Raw genomic sequence first — 19,706 nt, 5'->3', positions numbered from 1 at the left:
GAATATTGTGTCAGCCAATCAGGATGGTGGAATTGGGAAAAGGTTCTCGAGGATGCTGGATGGAGAGGTTTTCTGACGGACACTAGTGTGGGTTGAAGTCTTTTTGGCAGAAGCTGGGAGAAGACAGGAGGGAAGATGGCTGAGGATGCCGTCCCTGTTGCGCAAGGTTCTTTGTGCAGATGAATGGCTTCAGAGAGGAAGGACCAATACTCCCATAGGGGAGCCCGTTTGTTTGAGATAGATCTTGAGCAACATTCAGAAGGTGGTGTGTGCTTTCCTGCAGACTGTGGGTCCAGCTCGTAAGTTACAGGTGAGCTTCAACTTGTCCTCATTTGGACTGGTTTAAATGTAATGGGCCCTTTTTATTTTTTCCCTTTTTTTCCTATTAACTGTTCCATAAAGTTGAAATTTGTAAATATATTTTCTTTATAATTGTATGCAAACTACGATCTGGTATTTCTTCCCAACGACTAATTGCATGGGGGCAGTACTTGCACAGTATACACACAGATCAGGGTTCAGGGTGATCGAGACTTTCCAACTTCACAGTTTGGTGGGAACAAGTCATACCAGCACTAGACATATGGAATTTGAGAAACACACACAAAATGCTGGAGGAACTCAGCAGGCCAGGCAGCAGCTATAGAAAAGAACAGCCAATATTTCGGGCCGAGACCCTTGACCAGCCCTGCTGAAGGGTCTCGGACCGATATGTCGACTGTACTTTTTTTCATAGATGCTGCCTGGCCTGCTGAGTTCCTCCAGCATTTCGTGTGCGTTGCTTGGATTTCCAGCATTTGCAGATTTTCTCTTGTTTGTGACTGTAGTTTGAGAAAGATGGTTTTCTCACTACTGAATCCAGTGGCTTTTAGCAAGGGATTAATGAGCCACATCTCTAGAGTTGCCTGGTAAAAAGGGGTTTCAGGGGAACCACTCTTATCCAGTCAAAAGTGTAGATAGACATGCTGGGAACTCAGCTGAAGGTTGATGTCAGCTAAAGCTGCAGCAGTCTAATTATCAGCCAAGTGATGGAAACCATTGTCAATAGGAGAATTCTTTCACAATAGCCCAAATCAATACACCCATATCTCATCAGAACCTCCATCGAAATACAGATCAAACAGCCTAAACACTAGATGTGAGGTGGAAAAGACTGCTCTTGAGATAGCATTTGAACTTTGCATAAGGGAACCTTGGTAAAACTGAAGTCCCTTAAAGTTGCTTAAGTTCACTTTACAGTTATTTTGAGTTGAGTCTTGAGTTATCGGATCTGTCCTCTCATTTATCATGGCTATATTGTTATGAGAGGTGATGGAGGGTATCCGCAACATGAAAGCAGCACATTGTCTGGAAGGTATGATTCTGTGAGGATGACAGCATCATAATGTTGCTTGGCAGCCTTATGGGGCAGCTCTCTCAGTCAAGACACATTCGCAAATGTTAGTAAGGGGATCTTGCAGGGCCAACTCTGCTACGCTCCGGTCAATGCTTGATGGTCAGTTCTATTTCATGCCTACTCTGTTTTAACACAGATGTGATTTGCTGAGGCAATCACAAAAGTGGATATAGAGTCATGTATCAAGCCAGTCCAGAGAAACACACACAAAATGCTTGAGGAACTAAGCAGGTCAGGCAGATCTATGGAGGAGAAGAAACAGTCAATAATTCAGGCCAAGACCCTTGATCAGGAAGGAAGGAACCATTCTTGTGAATGGTTTATTCATTTCTGTGGAAACTGCCTGACCTGCTGAGTTCTTAAAGCATTTTGTGTGTGTTTCAATGGGTTTTCATACCACTAAACACAGGAACAAGGAGAACTAAGGACAGAGAGAGGGCTGGTTTACTGGAGAATATTGAAATGTTACCCGTGTACATGTTAGGGGCAGAGTAAGAGTGTGGGGATGAGTGGAAGTATTGGTAATACTGACACTTTGTTAGAAGAGTTGAGGGGGATCACAGGATATATACAGTGTGTGAATGGGGTGCATTAGAGAGAGCCTGGGCTAGTACTTGCAGCAAAGGTAAGGAAAGAGGTAGTGGCAGATGGCCCTGGCCATCAGTTGCAGTATCTCTGTATACTGGTAAGATGCTGAGGGATCTTCTGGCATTGCACTATGCAGAAGAGTATATAGCTATTAACTTAGGGCAACAAAACCTAACATAAATGTTCAGGAAATTACCCTGTGCAACTCTTAGAAAGATACAGATGAATCAGGTACCCAACCTAATAACCCTCAAGCAGCAGACTTGCTTTGCCAGTGAAATTGATTCAGTGCAAAGACCTGCTTAGGCAGAATTCCCTTCCTCCAACTGTAAAGCTCTCTAGAATTCATTCCCTCCATCTTGGCTGAAATAAATGAGATAATTTTTTCACGATCACTGACTGATGGAGACTGAGGAAGAAACGGTAGTGTAGTGGTTAGTGCCATGCTTTATAGAGCCAACTGTAAGACTAGGGCTTGATTCCTTCGGCTGCCTGTAAGGAGTTTGTACATTCTGCCAGTGATGGTGTGGGTTTCCTCCCACATTTCCAAAGAGATGTACAGTTAGTGAGTTTTAGGCATACAATATTGGCACAAGAAATATGGCAACACTTGCAAGCTGTCTAGCACAATCCGAGCTGATTTGATTTATTCTCTTACCTTAGATTAATGTTCTTATATACCTGTGACAAATAAAGCTAATCTCTACTAAACAACTTGGGTTGCCAGTAAAGTAAACATTCCCTGGCAGAATTTGGTTAGAAATGTTGAAAATTAATTGCCATGATTATTAGAATTTATAATAAATCTAACTAATACATGTTTGTTATTTGTCAAAGGTGCAGTTCTTTTAAAGCTCTGACTTTGACACCAAAGATCAATGATTGCAAATGGTCTTTCAACGGACATGAGCGTTACTTGATGAAATGGGAAGAGAATTTCAAAATAAAATGTTTTCATTAATTGCTGCTTAATTTAACATGTATTTAAGTGCATATAGGGTCCATGGGAATCATTGGATTGAATGCGCCTAATATGGAATTCTCTGTCTGACAGGTTTATATATCTGTACCATTTTGAGCAAACGAGAGACTTTTCCACAGGCATTTGCAAATCAAAGTAAGTAATAAGCACTTAGTTATACTTCAAAATAATGTTTCAATAGTACAGAATATATCAAAATGTATACTTTTCTAGTGATGTTGGTACATTCTAAATGCAGATATCCAACTTACCGGTTTTGTGGTCATCTGGTTCCACCTATTGCTTGTAAGCTCCTGCCTCACCTCCCCCTCACTTCTTCATATGAATATTTCCCCTGGTCTCAGTCCCAATGCAGGTTTGCAAGCCAAAATGTCAACTACCCTCTGCCTCCATGGATACTGGCTGATTCAGTGAGTTCCTCTAGCAGCTGGTTTGTTGCTCTAGTTTCGAGGATGAAACACCTGCGGTCTCATGTCTTTCCTTTGTAGAAGTACATCCTGCTGAGTCACCATCCCAGTACCTACACAGTATTACTAACCAGTGATTATTGCTGACTTCTCAATACCTACAGTATTGCCAATAAGCTTTGGAGACAAGTGATGTCATGCTCATAGTAAAAGGCTTGAAACTTAGGACATGTGGCTTGCCGAGAAACTTCCTAAATGGACTGCATACAAAATTTGATGATTGCTGCACAAAAATAAGAACACAGGAATTGTATAACTAAGTAAGACTACGGCCCATCAAATCACAAGTTTTACCAGCCCAGCAGGCGTGTGCAGATTCTTCAATCCACAGGAAAGAGGAGCTGCCTTGAAAATGTCACCTACCTCTCAGATTCTCTACAATGAGTGCAGAACAGGACATCACAAGTCTGATGAGCAAAGCATGCTCATCATGATGCAGAGCAGTGGGCCCAAATTTGGGCACAGTCACCTCAGAAAAGACAGGAGTCAAAGCAACTTGTCTTTAGAACATAGAAACATAGAAAAAACTACAGCACAATACAGGCCCTTCAGCCCACAATGACGTGCCGAACATGCACCTACTTTAGAAATCACCTCGAGATACCCATAGCCCTCTAATTTTCTAAGCTTCATGTACCTATCCAGGAGTCTCTTAAAAGACCCTATGGTATCCGCCTCCACCACCATCGCCAGCAGCCCATTCCAAGCACTCACCACTCTCTGCACAAAAAAAAACTTATCCCTGATATCTTCTCTGTACCTACTTCCAAGCATCAAGCACCTTAAACCTATATCCTCTTGTGATAGCCACTTCAGTCCTGGGAAAAACCCTCTGACTATCCACACAGTCAATGCCTCACATCATCTTATAAACCTCTATCAGGTTACCTCTCATCCTCTGTCGCTCCAAGCAAAAAAGGCTGAGTTCACTCAACCTATTCTCGTAAGGCATGCACCCCAATCCAGGCAACATCCTTCTAAATCTCCTTTGCACCCTTTCTATAGTTTCCACATCCATCCTATAGTCAGGTGAACAGAACTGAGCACAGTACTCCAAGTGGGGTCCAACCAGGGTCCTATATAGCTGTAACATTACCTCTTGGCTCTTAAACTCAGTCCCACGGTTGATGAAGGCCAATACACCATATGCCTTCTTAACCACAGAGTCAACCTGCGCAGCAGCTTTGGGTGTCCTATGACTCGGACCCCAAGATCCCTCTGATCCTCCACACTGCCAAGAGTCTTGCCATTAATGCTATATTCTGCCATCATATTTACATAGAAACATAGAAACATAGAAAATAGGTGCAGGAGTAGGCTATTCAGCCCTTCGAGCCTGCACCGCCATTCAGTATGATTATGGTTGATCATCCAACTCCGAACCCTGTACCAGCCTTCTCCCCCAATACCCCCTGATCTCTTTAGCCACAAGGGCCAAAATGAACCACCTCACACTTATCTGGGTTGACCTCCATCTGCCACTTCTCAGCCTGGTTTTGCATCCTATCGAAGTCCCGCTGTAACCTCTGCCAACCCTCCACACTATCCACAACACGCTAACCTTTGTGTCAACAGCAACTTTACTAACCCATCCCTCCACTTCCTCATGCAGGCCATCTATAAAAATCACGAAGAGAAGGGGTCCCAGAACAGATCGCTGAGGCACACCACTGATCATTCCTAATCATATTATGCCTCTCCAAATCTTCATAAATTCTGCCTCTCAGGATCTCTTCCATCAACTTACCAACCAGTGAATTAAAACTCACTGGTTTATGATTTCCTGGGCTATCTCTATTCCCTTTCTTGAATAAGGGAACAACATCTGCAACCCTCCAATCCTCTACAACCTCCTCCATTCCCCATTGATGACGCAATGATCATTGCCAGCAGTTCAGCAATCTCCTCCCTTGCCTCCCGTAATAGCCTAGAGTACATCTCGTCCAGTCCCAGAGACTTATTCAACTTGATGCTTTTCAGAATCTGTCTCCTTATCTACTCCTTGATGTCTCTACTCTGTGCTAGTGAGGGCAAGAATAGTAGGACCAGGCAGATGAATGCGTGGCTGAGAGACTGGTGCAGGGGGCAGGGTTTCAGATTCTTGGATCATTGGGATCTCTTCTGGGGGAGGTATGACCTGTTCAAAAAGGACAGGTTACACCTGAACCCAAAGGGGACCAATATCCTGGCGGGAAAGTTTAATAGAGCTGTTAGGGAGGGTTTAAACTAATTTGGCAGGGGGATGGGAACCGGAATGACAGAGCAGAGGAAGAGGAAAACAGAAATAAATCTAAGATAGCGAGCAGTAAAGATGTCAGGAAAGACAGGCAAGTGATGGGGCAAATTTGTAGCCATTGGGATGAGTTGCAGTGCAATAAAGTTGCAGTGAAATCAAAGCAAAAAGTACCAAATATTGGTCTTAAGGTGTTATACTTAAATGCACGCAGCATAAGGAAGAAGGTGGATGATCTTGTTGTACAGCTACAGATTGGCAGGTATGATATTATGGCCATCACTGAGACGTGGCTAAAGGATGCATGTCTCTGGGAGCTGAACATACCGTGATAGGTGGAGGGACCCGTAGTGCTGAGGAAACGGAGAGTCTGCAGAGAGACTTGGATAGGTTGGAAGAATGGGCAAAGAAGTGGCAAATGAAATACAATGTTGGAAAGTGTATGGTTATGCACTTTGGCAGACTATTATTTAAATGAGGAAAAAATTCAAAATTCTGAGATACAACGGGACTAGGGAGTCCTCGTACAGGATATCCTTAAGGTTAACCTCCAGGTTGAGTCGGTGGTGAAGAAGGCGAATGCAATGTTGGCATTCATTTCTAGAGGAATAGAGTATAGGAGCAGGGATGTGATGTTGAGGCTCTATAAGGCGCTGGTGAGACCTCACTTGGAGTACTGCGGGCAGTTTTGGGCTCCTTATTTAAGAAAGGATGTGCTGACGTTGAAGAGGGTACAGAGAAGATTCACTAGAATGATTCCGGGAATGAGAGGGTTAACAATATGAGGACCGTTTGTCCGCTCTTGGACTGCGTTCCTTGGAGTTTAGAAGAATGAGGGCAGACCTCATAGAAACATTTTGAATGTTGAAAGGCATGGACAGAGTGGATGTGGCACAGTTGTTTCCCATGATGGGGGAGTCTAGTGCGAAAGGGCATGACTTAAGGATTGAAGGGCTCCCATTCAGAACAGAAATGCGAAGAAATTTTTTTAGTCAGAGGGTGGTGAGTCTATGGAATTTGTTGCCACGGGCAGCAGTGGAGGCCAAGTCATTGGGTGTATTTAAGGCAGAGATTGATAGGTATCTGAGTAGCCAGGGCATCAAAGGTTATGGTGAGAAGGCAGGGGAGTGGGGCTAAATGGGAGAATGGATCAGCTCATGTTAAAATGGCGGAGCAGACCCGATGGGCTGAATGGCCAACTTCTGCTCCTTTGTCTTATGGACTTATGGTCCCTGTTACTATTGGGTGGTGTATAAAAAACACCCAGTAGAGTTATAAACCCCTTCCTGTTTCTAACCTCCACCCACAGAGACTCAGTCGACAATTCCTCCATGACTTCTTCCTTTTCTGCAGCTGTGACGCTATCTCTGATCAGTAATGCCACGCCCCCACCTCTTTTGTCTGCATAGAGCTTAGGATGAGCCAGCAGGTTTACAAGTAATGATGGGTATAAAATGAACGTAAGGAAGGATGAGTCATTGATTGGATACAAATGTAGACAGAGCAAAGAGTTAAATTGTACCACAGAGGCAAAATTCAAAAGGGTGTCAGAATGCAGGACTGAAGGTGCTGTTTTTAAGTGCACGTAGCATTCAGAATAAGGAGGATAAACTCATGGTGTAATTACAGATTGGTCAGTATGCTGTTGGGGGCTGAAAGAAGGCCATAGTTGGGAGCTTAAGATCAAAAGATATACTTTGTTTCAAAAGGACAAACAGGAAAGCATAGGTGGTGGTGTGGCTCTGTTGGTAAGAGATGGAGTTACGTCTTCAGAAAGAGGTGACATAGGGTCAAAGAACGTTGAATCTTTGTGGGTAGAGTTAAGAAATTGCTAGAGTGAAAAAGGAATTACGGGAATCATATGTAAGAGGTTGGGAAAATCAGGTTAGTGTTGGATTGCAAGAGAGGGAATTTGTTGAATGCCTAAGAGTTGGCTTTTTAGAGCAGCTTGTGCTTGAGCCTACTTGGGGAAAGGCTATCCTACATTGGATGTTGTGTAATAACCCAGATCTTATTAGGGAGTTTAGCATAAAGGAACCTTTAAGAGACAGTGACCATAAGATGATTGAATTCATACTACAATTTGAGAGGGAGAAGCATAACTCACATGTATCTGTATTGCAATGGAAAAAAAGGGTATTACAGAGGCATCAAAGAGGAGCTTGCCCAGGTAGATTGGAGGAGGAAACTGACGGGGATGATGACAGACAAGAGATGGCTGCAGTTTCTGGGGATAGTTCACGAGGCACAGGAATGATATGTCCCACAGAGGAGGAAATTCTCCAATGGCAGGGTAGGCAACCCTGATGACAAGGGAAGGTAAGGACTGCATAAAAGCCAAGGAAAGGGCATACAAGGTAGCAAAAGTGAGTGGGAAGTTGGATGATTGAGAAGCTTTTAAAATCCAACAAAAGGCATCAGAGAAGCTATACGAAGGGAAAAGGTGAAATCTGAGGGCAGACTAGCCAATAATATAAAGCAGGATAACAAAAGTTTTTTTCAGTTATATAAAGAGTAAAAGGGATATGAGAGTTGCTATTGGACCACTGGAAAATGGTGCTGGTGAGGTAGTAACAGGGGGACAAAGAAGTGGCAGATGAACTGAATGGGTACTTTGCTAGTGTCTTCCACAGTGAAGACTGATGCAGTGTACCAGAGGTCTGTGAGTGGCAGAGAGTAGGTGTGGGGAGTTGCTATTACAAAGAAAAAAGTGCTAAGCAAACTCATAGGTCTTAAGGTAGATAAGTCACCTGGGCCAGGTGAACTACCTCCCAGAGTCCTGAGAGAGGTTGCTGAAGAGATAATGGATGCATTGGTCATGATCTTTCAAGAACCACTTGATTCTGGCATGGTCCTGGAGGACAGGAAGATTGCATATGTCACTCTACTCTTTAGGAAGAGAGAAAGGCAAAAGAAAGGAAATTATAGGCTGGTTATTCTAACCTCAGTGGTTGGAAAAGTGTTGGAGTCTACTATTAAGGATGAGGTTTCTGGATATTTGGAGACTAATGACAAAGTAAGTCAAGTCAGCATGGTTTCTGTAACTAGTAGGGTGGACAAAGGAGAGGCAGTGGATGTCATTTACTTAGATTTTCAGAAGGCATTTGATAAGATGACACACATGAAGCTGCTGAACAAGATAAAATCCTATGGTATTACAGGAAAGATACTGGCATGGATAGAGGAACGTCTGACAGGCAGGAGGCAGCAAGTGGGAATAAAGGGGCCTTTTCTGGTTGGCTGCCAGTGACTAGTGGTGTTCCTCATGGGTCAGTATTGGCACCACTACTTTTCACATTGTTTGTCAATGATTTGGATAATGGAATTGATGGCTTTGTGGCAAAGTTTGTGGATACGAAGACAGGTGGAGGGGTAGGTAGTGCTGATGAAACAATGCGATTGTAGCAGGACTTAAACAATTTGGAAGAATATGCAAAAAAGTGGCAGATGGAATATAGTTTTGGGAAACGTATGATAACGTATTTTGGTAAAAGACTTGGGAGTCCTCATGCAAGACTCCCAGAGGTTCAGTTACAGGTTGAGTCTGTGATTAAAAAAAAGGCAAACGAAATGTCATTTATTCCAAGGGGAATAGAATATATAAATAAGGAGATAATGCTGAGGCTTTAGAAAACACTAATCAGGCCACACTCGGAGTATTGTAGCAGTTTTGAGTCCCATATCTCAGAAATGATGTGTCGTCATTGGAGAGAATCCAGAGAAGGTTCACGAAGATGATTCCAGGTATGAAGGGGTTAACATATCCAGAGCACTTGGCAGCTTTGGGCCTCTACTCACTGGAACTTAGAAGAATGTGGGGAGATCTCATTGAAACCTACTGAATGTTGAAAGGACTAGATATGGTGGATGTGAAGAGAATGTTTCCTGTGGCAGGGTTAACCAGAACTAGAGGGCATAACCTCAAAATTGAGGGGCAAACCTTTAGAACAGAGGTAAGGAGGAATTTTTTTAGCCAGAGAGTAGTAAATCTGTGGAATTCTCTGCCACAGACTGCAGTGGTGGCCAAGTCTGTGGGTATATTTAAGGCGGAAGTTGATTGTTTACTGATTAGTCAGGGCATCGAGGGACATGGCGAGAAGGCAGCTGTATGGGGTTGAGTGGGATCCGGGATCAGCTATGGTGGACTGGCAGAGCAGACTTGATGGGTTGAATGGCCTAATTTGTTCCTATATCTTATGGTCTAACCTTCTGCCCACTGTGGGCAAGCCAATTCTGAATCCATACAGCAAAGTTTTTCTGGATAGCATGTCTCTTGATTTTCTGAATGGGTCTACCATGAGGAATCTTGTCAAAAACCTTACTAAAATCCATCCTATCAGTGGCTGGTTGTAACCTTCAGTAACCTTCTACACTATCCACAAAAATATGTTTACCAAATTGACTACATTCATTAATTCATTTCATAAGGAAAATATACCATGAGTCTGAACCTCCAAATCCCAGCAATCTATCAATATTGTGCTTGACAACAAACATCCAATGATGGAACCACCTGTGAAAATGGACCTACCAGTTTGTATTTAACACATTAATTAATTGTATGGGATACATTCAGGAATATGTGCTATTCACCTTTTCTCTTTCTTACAGTTAAAAATTATTGCGTGGAAGCCAATATTTGTGATAAAACGGCAAAATGCCTCCCTCTAAATGACAACTACCAATGCATCTGCCAAGAAGGAAAGGAGGCTGCTAAGAAACCGTGTCTGGGTAACCAATTAGACCAAAATGTTCATCCATGCCTGATCAGGCAGTAACAGAATTAAAGTGCTAGTGGCAAGCTAGAATGGGCCTTGGCATTTGTTGGACTAATCTTCTGTAACCATCTCCTGTCCATGAAGTCGCAACTGCTCCATTGTTGTGCACCTTTCAGACTGCCCAATACTAGTGTTGCAGAAGTTGGAGATAGACTACCATTAGAGTACTATTCATCCTGTGGTTGAAGTCTCATCCTCAAAGGCTGAGATGTAGAAATGGTCACACATACTGTACAGAGTAATAACTGACACCTGTATTTACATTACAAAGTAACAATGCCTAGGAGCTGTGAAATGAAACACAACTAGTCTGACTCTCTTCCCCACAAGTTCAATGTACTTTGAATTTTTCTGACTCCCCTCCACATTCCCCCTTCAAATCCCCAATGAAGGTCTTCACTGAAGCTGCCTTTATCTTCCTTTCAAAGGAAACAACCCAAGCTATTAAAATTTCTTCTCTCTCCATTGATCTCGTTCTCTGGGACCAAATCTCCACCAGTGTTGATGGCTTGTGGAGCATTGAGTCCAGAAACAGGAATTTTGCTTGTTATAAACAAGGCCATCACCAACAATGCCAGAATTTAAAGTCCATCTTAGAAGCCCTGACCACATTTCTGTGCATCAGGACTCACACCTGGGTCAGACCAGATAAGAACAGCACTTCCTCAGAGGGGTCATTTTTAATAATACTGTAATTTCATAAATCCTTTTCCTGATGGCAGCTTGTATAATTGAGAACTAATCAATTTCAAAAATTTTCAGCTACTTGTGGCTCTTCAGGCAGCTTTTTTTTTTGCCGCTTCCTTAACATTTGTCTGTTTTTTACAAGGCCTAGTTGCTAGCTCAACGGTCAACCATGCAAAGAGCCAGCCAGATTCAGACCCAGGACCATTTGTCACGAAGTCCAGTACTGATGCCACTATACCGCCAGCTAGCTAATTAGTAATTATGCCACAATATTATTGAACTCGGTCCCAGGAAATTTCACTCTGGTTTCAGTTGCTTTCGCTGCTTGGAGCGGTGGGGTCTTATCAGGACAACACCAGCTGATTTGTTGTTGGATTCTGTTTGCTTTACAGAACTAGAATGCCCAGAAGTCAGCAATTTCACAACCACAGAGGAAAGTGAACAGCTCTTGGTAAGTGACCACTGTAACTCTGATTGGTCCAGAACATTCAAACAAAGCTATGAATCAGGAAGAGATGATAGGTCAGCCTTTCAAGTCATGAGGAGGCTGATCAGTTTGTAGCCAATTCTACACCCTTATCACATTGCAATGTCTATCAATCAACCTCAAAGTTATTCATACACTGCTTCTGTTGACAGAGAATGGTCACATCACAACCATGTGCGAGAACTCATGATAGCCTTAAGTGACACACATAAAAGTTGCTGGTGAATGCAGCAGGCCAGGCAGCATCTCTAGGAAGAGGTACAGTCAATGTTTCAGGCCGAGACCCTTCATCAGGACTGTACCTTTGTACCTCTTCCTAGAGATGCTGCCTGGCCTGCTGTATTCACCAGCAACTTTTATGTGTGTTGCTTGAAATTCCAGCACCTGTAGATCTCCTCATGATAGCCTTAAGTGGGTGACTTTCATATTTAAATATTTGAGCCCTAATTCAAGACTGCTTCACAGGAACTTACAATGGAACATTGATAGGATGCAGAGCTGGACTAAGAAGTGGCAAAAGGAGTTCAATCCGGAAAAGTGTGAAGTGATTCACTTTGGAAAGTTTTGAAGGCAAAGTACAGGGTGAATGGTAGGATTCTTAACAGAGTGGAGGATGGAAGAATAGAACATAGAACAGGACAGCACGGTGTCACAATGTGCACTGGCAATGTCAGGACCCAAGTGTGGAGGAAAGATATTCTGATGTAGAGAGAGTGACTAGAATTTATTCATAAGAATTCCAAAAGAAAACTGGTGGCTTGGCCAAGCGACAATGCAAAACATAACATTCTCAAAACTAGGACTCTCTGATTAGCATTAATCGGGTGACCACTTATATAGTACAAGTAACACAGCCCACCAGTAATATTAGCAACACCGCTAATGATGGACTTCCATATAGAATAAGTCCCTTCAACCGCTAACCTGTGATTTTATGGGCAAGCTAGTTCTGAATCCAAATGGCCAATTCACCATGGATCCCATGCATCTTAGTCTTCTGAATGAGTATCCTATGAGGGCCCTATATTGTGCTGTAGGTTTTCTATGTATCTATGTTTCTAATGACAGATAGCACTGGGCTCAACACCGACTCCTGAGGCACCACTTGTCACAGCCTGCAGTCCAAGAACAACTTTCTAAAATCACCTACTTTCTACCATCAAGCCAATTGTGTATCCAATAGCCAGCCCACACTGGATCTCATGCAATCTAACATTCCAAAACAGTCTAGCATGTGGAACCTTATCAAAAGCCTTATCCAAGTCCATATGTCTGGCCATATGTCCATATGTCTGGTATGGAGGGGCTACTGCACAGGACCGAAAGAAGCTGTAGAAGGTTCTAAATCTAGTCGGCTCCATCTTGGGCACTAACCTACAATCTTCAGGGAGCGGTGTCTCAGAAAGGCAGCGTCCATTATTAAGGACCTCCAGCACCCAGGGCATGCCCTTTTCTCCCTTTTACCATCAGGTAGGAGATACAGAAGCCTGAAGGCACACACTCAGCGATTCAGGAACAGCTTCTTCCCCTCTGCCATCCAATTCCTAAACGGACATTGAAGCTTTGGACATTACCTCACTTTTTAAATAAACAGTATTTATAAATTTATAAATAAATTTTAATATTTACTATCGATTTGTAATCTAGGGAGCAGGAAGCACAGAAATCAAATATGGCTATGATGATTGTACGTTCTAGTATCAATTGTTTGGCGACAATAAAGTATGAAGTATAAAGTACTTATACAATAAAGTATAAATAAAGTATAAAGGAAAGTATTCTTAGAGATGGTATATATAATTATCCGGATAGATAGGGTTTGATTAGGAACAGACAACATAGATTTGTGCATGGAAGGTCATGTTTGACAAATATTATTGAATTTTTTGAAGAGGTTACGAGGAAAGTTGACGAGGGTAAAGCGGTGGATGTTGTCTATATGGACTTCAGTAAGGCCTTTGACAAGGTTCCACATGGAAGGTTAGTTAGGAAGGTTCAATCGTTAGGTATTAATATTGAAGTAGTAAAATAGATTCAGCAGTGACTGGATGGGAGACGCCAGAGAGTAGCGGTGGATAACTGTGTGTCAGATTGGAGGCCGGTGACTAGTGGTGTGCCTCAGGGATCTGTATTGGGTCCAATGTTATTTGTCATACACATTAATGATCTGGATGATGGGGTGGCAAATTGGATGAGCAAGTATGCAGATGATACTAAGATAGGTGGAGTTGTGGATAATGAAGTAGGTTTTCAAAGCTTGCAGAGAGACTTAGGTCAGTTAGAAGAGTGGGCTGAAAGATGGCAGATGGAGTTTAATGCTGATAAATGTGAGGTGCTATATTTTGGTAGGACTAATCAAAATAGGACATACATGGTAAATGGTAGGGCATTGAAGAACGCAATAGAACAGGGGGATCTAGGAATAATGGTGCATAGTTCCCTGAAGGTGGAATCTCATGTGGATAGGGTGGTGAAGAAAACTTTTGGTATGCTGGCCTTTATAAATCAGAGCATTGAGTATAGGAGTTGGGATGTAATGTTGAAATTGTACAAGGCATTGGTGAGACCAAATTTAGAGTATTGTGTACAGTTTTGGTCACCAAATTATAGGAAAGATGTCAACAAAATAGAGAGAGTACAGAGAAGATTTACTGGAATGTTACCTGGGTTTCATCACCTAAGTTACAGAGAAAGGTTGAACAAGTTGGGTCTTTATTCTTTGGAACGTAGAAGATTGAGGGGGGATTTGATAGAGGTATTTAAAATTATGAGGGAGATAGATAGAGTTGATGTGGATAGGCTTTTTCCATTGAGAGTGGGGGAGATTCAAACAAGAGGACATGAGTTGAGAGTTAAAGGGCAAAAGTTTAGGGGTAACATGAGGGGGAACTTCTTTACTCAGAGCGGTAGCTGTGTGGAACGAGCTTCCAGCAGAAGTGGTTGAGGCAGGTTTGATGTTGTCGTTTAAAGTTAAATTGGTTAGCTATATGGACACGAAAGGAATGGAGGGTTATGGGCTGAGTGCAGGTCAGTGGAACTAGGTGAGAGTAAGAGCTCGGCATGGACTAGAAGGGCCGAGATGGCCTGTTTCCATGCTGTAATTGTGATATAGTATTTCTGTTTTTGCACATTTTTAAAAAATCTATTCAATATATGTCATTGATTTACTTGTTTATTTATTATAATGTTTTATTTTATTTACTTTTATTTCTCTCTCTCTCTGCTAGATTATGTATTGCATTGAACTGCTGCCTCTAAATTAACAAATTTCACGTCCCATGCCGGTGATAATAAACCTTATTCTGATTCTGATATCAACCTTCTTGGTCACCTCATCAAAAAAACAGTCAAGTTTGTAAGACTTGTTCTTATGACCTCCCACACACCAAGCCATAATGACTAGTCTAATTCACGATATCTCTCCAGATGCCCAGATTAATCAACCCTGCGCTCACACTGCAGTTTCCTTCAGTTACCACCCTCTGCTCAAGCTCTTATCCAGGATGGAGCAGGAACACAGAGTTGGGCCCTGCACAGGAAGAGGAGGCTATTCTGTGCATCTTCCAAGATCATGGCTGATCTATGACTCGTATCGATGTCCTGTGTGCCTTAATTCTTACAGTTAACAAAATTGTCTTAGATTTAAATTAACTCCTGTCCCAGCCTCATTGTGGAGAGGAGTCCAAATATGGATCAGCATGTGTGTAGAGAGGGGCTTCAGTTTTTCACTCCTAACAGAACTGAATCTATGTTTGCACATGTAACCCATCTGAGTCCCTAGGAGTGAGACCACCTGCCGAATAGCTGGTCTAATGTTTTGACTTAGTATTTTCGTAACCTGTGTCATATCATGCCTCGTCCATCCAAACTCCATGAATGCAGCCCATTGTGTAATTCTAATTTAACCTTTTATACAGTTTTATATTGGCAAGACCATACTGGACATCTCCTGGTCCGTAGCAACTTTCTTAACACACAGTGTTCAAGGTAGAAGACTCTGTCATGCTTGTTCCTGATCACTGGGTTACTGGAGAAAATTTACAAGAATGTTGTCATAACATGAGGACGTAAATTAGGGAAAGGTTGAACAGATTAGGTCTTTATTCCTGAAACCATATCAGAATGAGGGGATATATGCTACAGGTATACAAAATTGAGGGGTGTAGATAGGGAAAATGCATGCAGACTTTTTCTATCGAGGTTGGGTGAGACTAGAACTAGAGGTCATGGAAGGTGAAATATTTAAGGGGTATGAAAGTTGAAAGGTGAAATATTTAAGGGGTACATTGGAGTTGTTAAAATACATTAGGACGGATAAGTCCCTGGGGCCTGACGGAATATTCCCCAGGCTGCTCCATGAGGCGAGGGAAGAGATTGCTGAGCCTCTGGCTAGGATCTTTATGTCCTCGTTGTCCACGGGAATGGTACCAGAGGATTGGAGGGAGGCGAATGTTGTCCCCTTGTTCAAAAAAGGTAGTAGGGATAGTCCGGGTAATTATAGACCAGTGAGCCTTACGTCTGTGGTGGGAAAGCTGTTGGAAAAGATTCTTAGAGATAGGATCTATGGGCATTTAGAGAATCATGGTCTGATCAGGGACAGTCAGCAAGGCATTGTGAAGGGCAGATCATGTCTGACAAGCCTGATAGAGTTCTTTGAGGAGGTGACCAGGCATATAGATGAGGGCAGTGCAGTGGATGTGATCTACATGGTTTTTAGTAAGGCATTTGACAAGGTTCCACACGGTAGGCTTATTCAGAAAGTCAGAAGGCATGGGATCCAGGGAAGTTTGGCCAGGTGGATTCAGAATTGGCTTGCCTGCAGAAGGCAGAGGGTCGTGGTGGTGGGAGTACATTCGGATTGGAGGATTGTAACTAGTGGTGTCCCACAGGGATCTGTTCTGGGACCTCTACTTTTTGTGATTTTTATTAACGACCTGCTTGTGGGGTAGAAGGGTAGGTTGGCAAGTTTGCAGATGACACAAAGTTTGGTGGTGTTGTAAATAGTGTAGAAGATTGTCAAAGATTGCAGGGAGACATTGATTGGATGCAGAAGTGGGCTGAGAAGTGGCAGATGGAGTTCAACCGGAGAAGTGTGAGGTGGTACACTTTGGAAGGACAAACTCCGAGGCAGAGTACAAAGTAAATGGCAGGATACTTGGAAGTGTGGAGGAGCAGAGGGATCTGGGGGTACATGTCCACAGATCCCTGAAAATTGCCTCACAGGTAGATAGGGTAGTTAAGAAAGCTTATGGGGTGTTAGCTTTCATAAGTGGAGGGATAGAGTTTAAGAGTCACGAGGTAATGAAGCAGCTCTATAAAACTCTGGTGAGACCACACGTGGAGTACTGTGTCCAGTTCTGGTTGCCTCACTATAGGAAGATAGGAAGGATGTGGAAGCATTTGAAAGGGTACAGAGGAGATTTACCAGGATGCTGCCTTGCCTAGATTATGATCATAGATTAATGGAGCTAGGGCTTTACTCTTTGGAGAGAAGGAGGATGAGAGGAGACATGATAGAGGTGTACAAGATAATAAGAGGAATAGATAGAGTGGATAGCCAGCACCTCTTCCCCAGGGCACCACTGCTCAATACAAGAGGACATGGCTTTAAGGTAAGGGGTGGGAAGTTCAAAGGGGATATTAGAGGAAGGTTTTTTACTCAGAGAGTGGTTGGTACGTGGAATGCATTGCCTGAGTCAGTGGTGGAGGCAGATACACTAGTGAAGTTTAAGAGACTACTAGACAGGTATATGGAGGGATTTAAGGTGGGGGGTTATATGGGAGGCAGGGTTTGAGGGTCGGCACAACATTGTGGGCTGAAGGGCCTGTACTGTGCTGTACTATTCTATCTTCTATGTTCTATGTATATGAGGGGGATCTTCACTTAGTGGTGAGAGTGCAGAACAAGCTGCTTGCAGAAGTGCTGGATGGAAATTTGATTGCAACATTTAAGGAATATTTGGGATAGGTACATGGAAAAAAGGGCTATGTTCCAGGTGCAAGTCAATGGGATGAGGAAGAACAGTTTGGCATGGACTAGATAGGCCAAAGGGCCTGTTTCTGGGCTGTTGTGTTCTATGACTCTGACCAATACCCTTTGCCTCCTATTACCAAGCCAGGTATTTACAGTGGGTTACCTTCTGTCAACAGGACTTCAAGTGATTAACCAGTTCATTCAAATTGCACATAGCATACATTCTCGATGGCAAATAAACTGTAAAATCTGCACTGAATTGCTGATTGATGTTGAGTCAAGCTAACAACATATTGACAGGAAATGATATATGTAAGTGCCGTGTCTAGATTTCGAAAAACACCTTGAAAATTAACCTTACAACCTGCGCATCTTTGGGATGTGGAGGGGACCAAACAACTTGGAAGAAAATTCCTTTGGTCACAGGGAGAATGGGCAAACTCCATGCAGACAGCCTCAAGTGTCCATATATGTTCTATGTCCTATGTTCTATATTTTCATATCTCTCTGTCCCCTCCTTCACCTCTTTCCCCCTCTCACCCTCAGCCCTTGCCTCTTCCCCTCTCCCTCCCCCTCCTCTCTAATACACAGAAACAACTGGCCAATCCCAGTGTTCAAGTGTAACTTGTCACTTTTGTCTTGGTTTCTTTAAGTCTTTCCCCAGTTTACTTTGCAAAGACTTTTTAAAGGATGGAATAAAAGTGCCACAGTCCTCTCAGTGGACATCTAATCCACAGCTACCTCAGTAGCAACAATCTATAATATGGTTAATCTTATATTTAATCCTCTTTTTGCATTTCATTCACAGAATAACAATGTGTCATTTCTTGATCTCTATAATTTGGCCTCCTTGATCACTGAGAATTGCAAAAATTACAAGAGGAATGGCTCCAGTAATCTAATTCTGCCGGTGAGTTAGACAAAAGCCTATCCTTGGCTGGTCTGGTTAATCAACTCTCTGCTAAACTGTTGTTTTGTTCATTTACCACTCTTCACTCAGTCTCTTTCCCACAACAGAGCAGGAGCACAGGAAAAAGAGGAAGCTATTCCGTTCTATCTTCCAACAAGATCCTGGCTGATCTCTGAGTTATGTCCTTATCCAGTGTGTCTTAATACTTAGAGTTACAAAAGTCTCAGATTTAAAAGTTACTCCTGACCTAAGCTCTATCAGCTCTATGGAGAGGATTCCGAACATGATGGGATGGGAACCAGAGTGACAGTGCTGAGGATGGGGTAAGTTACAAACAGAGGTGGTGTGTAGTGAGCCAGATAGCAAGGAGAAGCTGATGATAAGGGACAATTGTAGTCAACAGGATAAGCTACAATGTAAAAGGTGGAAAAAATCAAACAGTGTGAATACAGGACTGAAGCTGTTATATTTAAATGCATGCAGTAGATGAACTTCTAGAAAAATTACAAATTGGCATGTATGGCATTGTGGGCATCACTGAATTGTGGCTGAAAGATTATAGCTAGGGGCTTAACGTTCAAGGACACACATCACGTTGAAAGGGCAGGTGGGTAGGCAGAGGGGGAAGGTCCGTTGGTAAAAAATGAAATCAAATCATTGGAAAGAGGTGCTCTGGGATCAGAAGGTATAGAATTGTTGTAGGTAAAGCTGAGAAACTGCAAGTGTAAAAAGAACTGGATGGAACTTACATAGAGGATCCCAAATAGTGGTAAAGTTGTGGTCTACAAGTTACAATGGGAAATAGAAAATGCAAGTCAAAATGGCAATGTTATGATAGTGACAAGACATTTCAATATGCAAGTAGATTGGGAAATCAGAATGGTGCTGGATCCCAAGAGAGGGTAATTTTTAGAATGTCTTTGAGATGGCTTTTTAGAGCAGCTCATGGTTGAGCCCACTAGAGAATCAGCTGTTATGGACTGTGCAATGAACCAAAATTTATTAGGGAGTTAAGATAAAGGAACTCTTAGGTGCTGGATATCATAATATGATAGAATTCACCCTGAAATTTGAGAAAGAGAAGCTAATGTGAAATTACAGTGGAATAAAAGGAATTACAGAGGCATGAGAGAGGACCTGGCCAAAATTGATTGGAACGGAACACTAACAGGGATGCCAGTAATGGCTGGAATTTCTGGGAGCA

At 42.6% G+C, this 19,706-nt stretch overlaps 1 protein-coding gene across 3 annotated transcripts in view; it reads left to right on the top strand.

Moving 5' to 3' along the window:
- The window catches only part of LOC140191077 (adhesion G protein-coupled receptor E5-like), a 50,330-nt gene that overhangs the window by 1,521 nt on the left and 29,103 nt on the right, over positions 1 to 19,706 (top strand). For 2 of the 3 annotated variants that reach the window (XM_072248152.1, XM_072248154.1), the window contains exons 2-5: positions 3,039 to 3,101; positions 10,278 to 10,397; positions 11,524 to 11,582; positions 18,401 to 18,502. In XM_072248152.1, coding sequence (XP_072104253.1) covers positions 3,039 to 3,101; positions 10,278 to 10,397; positions 11,524 to 11,582; positions 18,401 to 18,502 — 344 coding nt within the window. The remainder of the gene's footprint in view (positions 1 to 3,038; positions 3,102 to 10,277; positions 10,398 to 11,523; positions 11,583 to 18,400; positions 18,503 to 19,706) is intronic. The other variant, XM_072248153.1, reaches the window with a different exon arrangement.

The sequence above is a fragment of the Mobula birostris genome, chromosome 32, assembly GCF_030028105.1.
Source record: "Mobula birostris isolate sMobBir1 chromosome 32, sMobBir1.hap1, whole genome shotgun sequence".
NCBI classification, from domain to species: domain Eukaryota; kingdom Metazoa; phylum Chordata; class Chondrichthyes; order Myliobatiformes; family Myliobatidae; genus Mobula; species Mobula birostris.
This window is presented reverse-complemented; position numbering and strand designations above follow the sequence as displayed.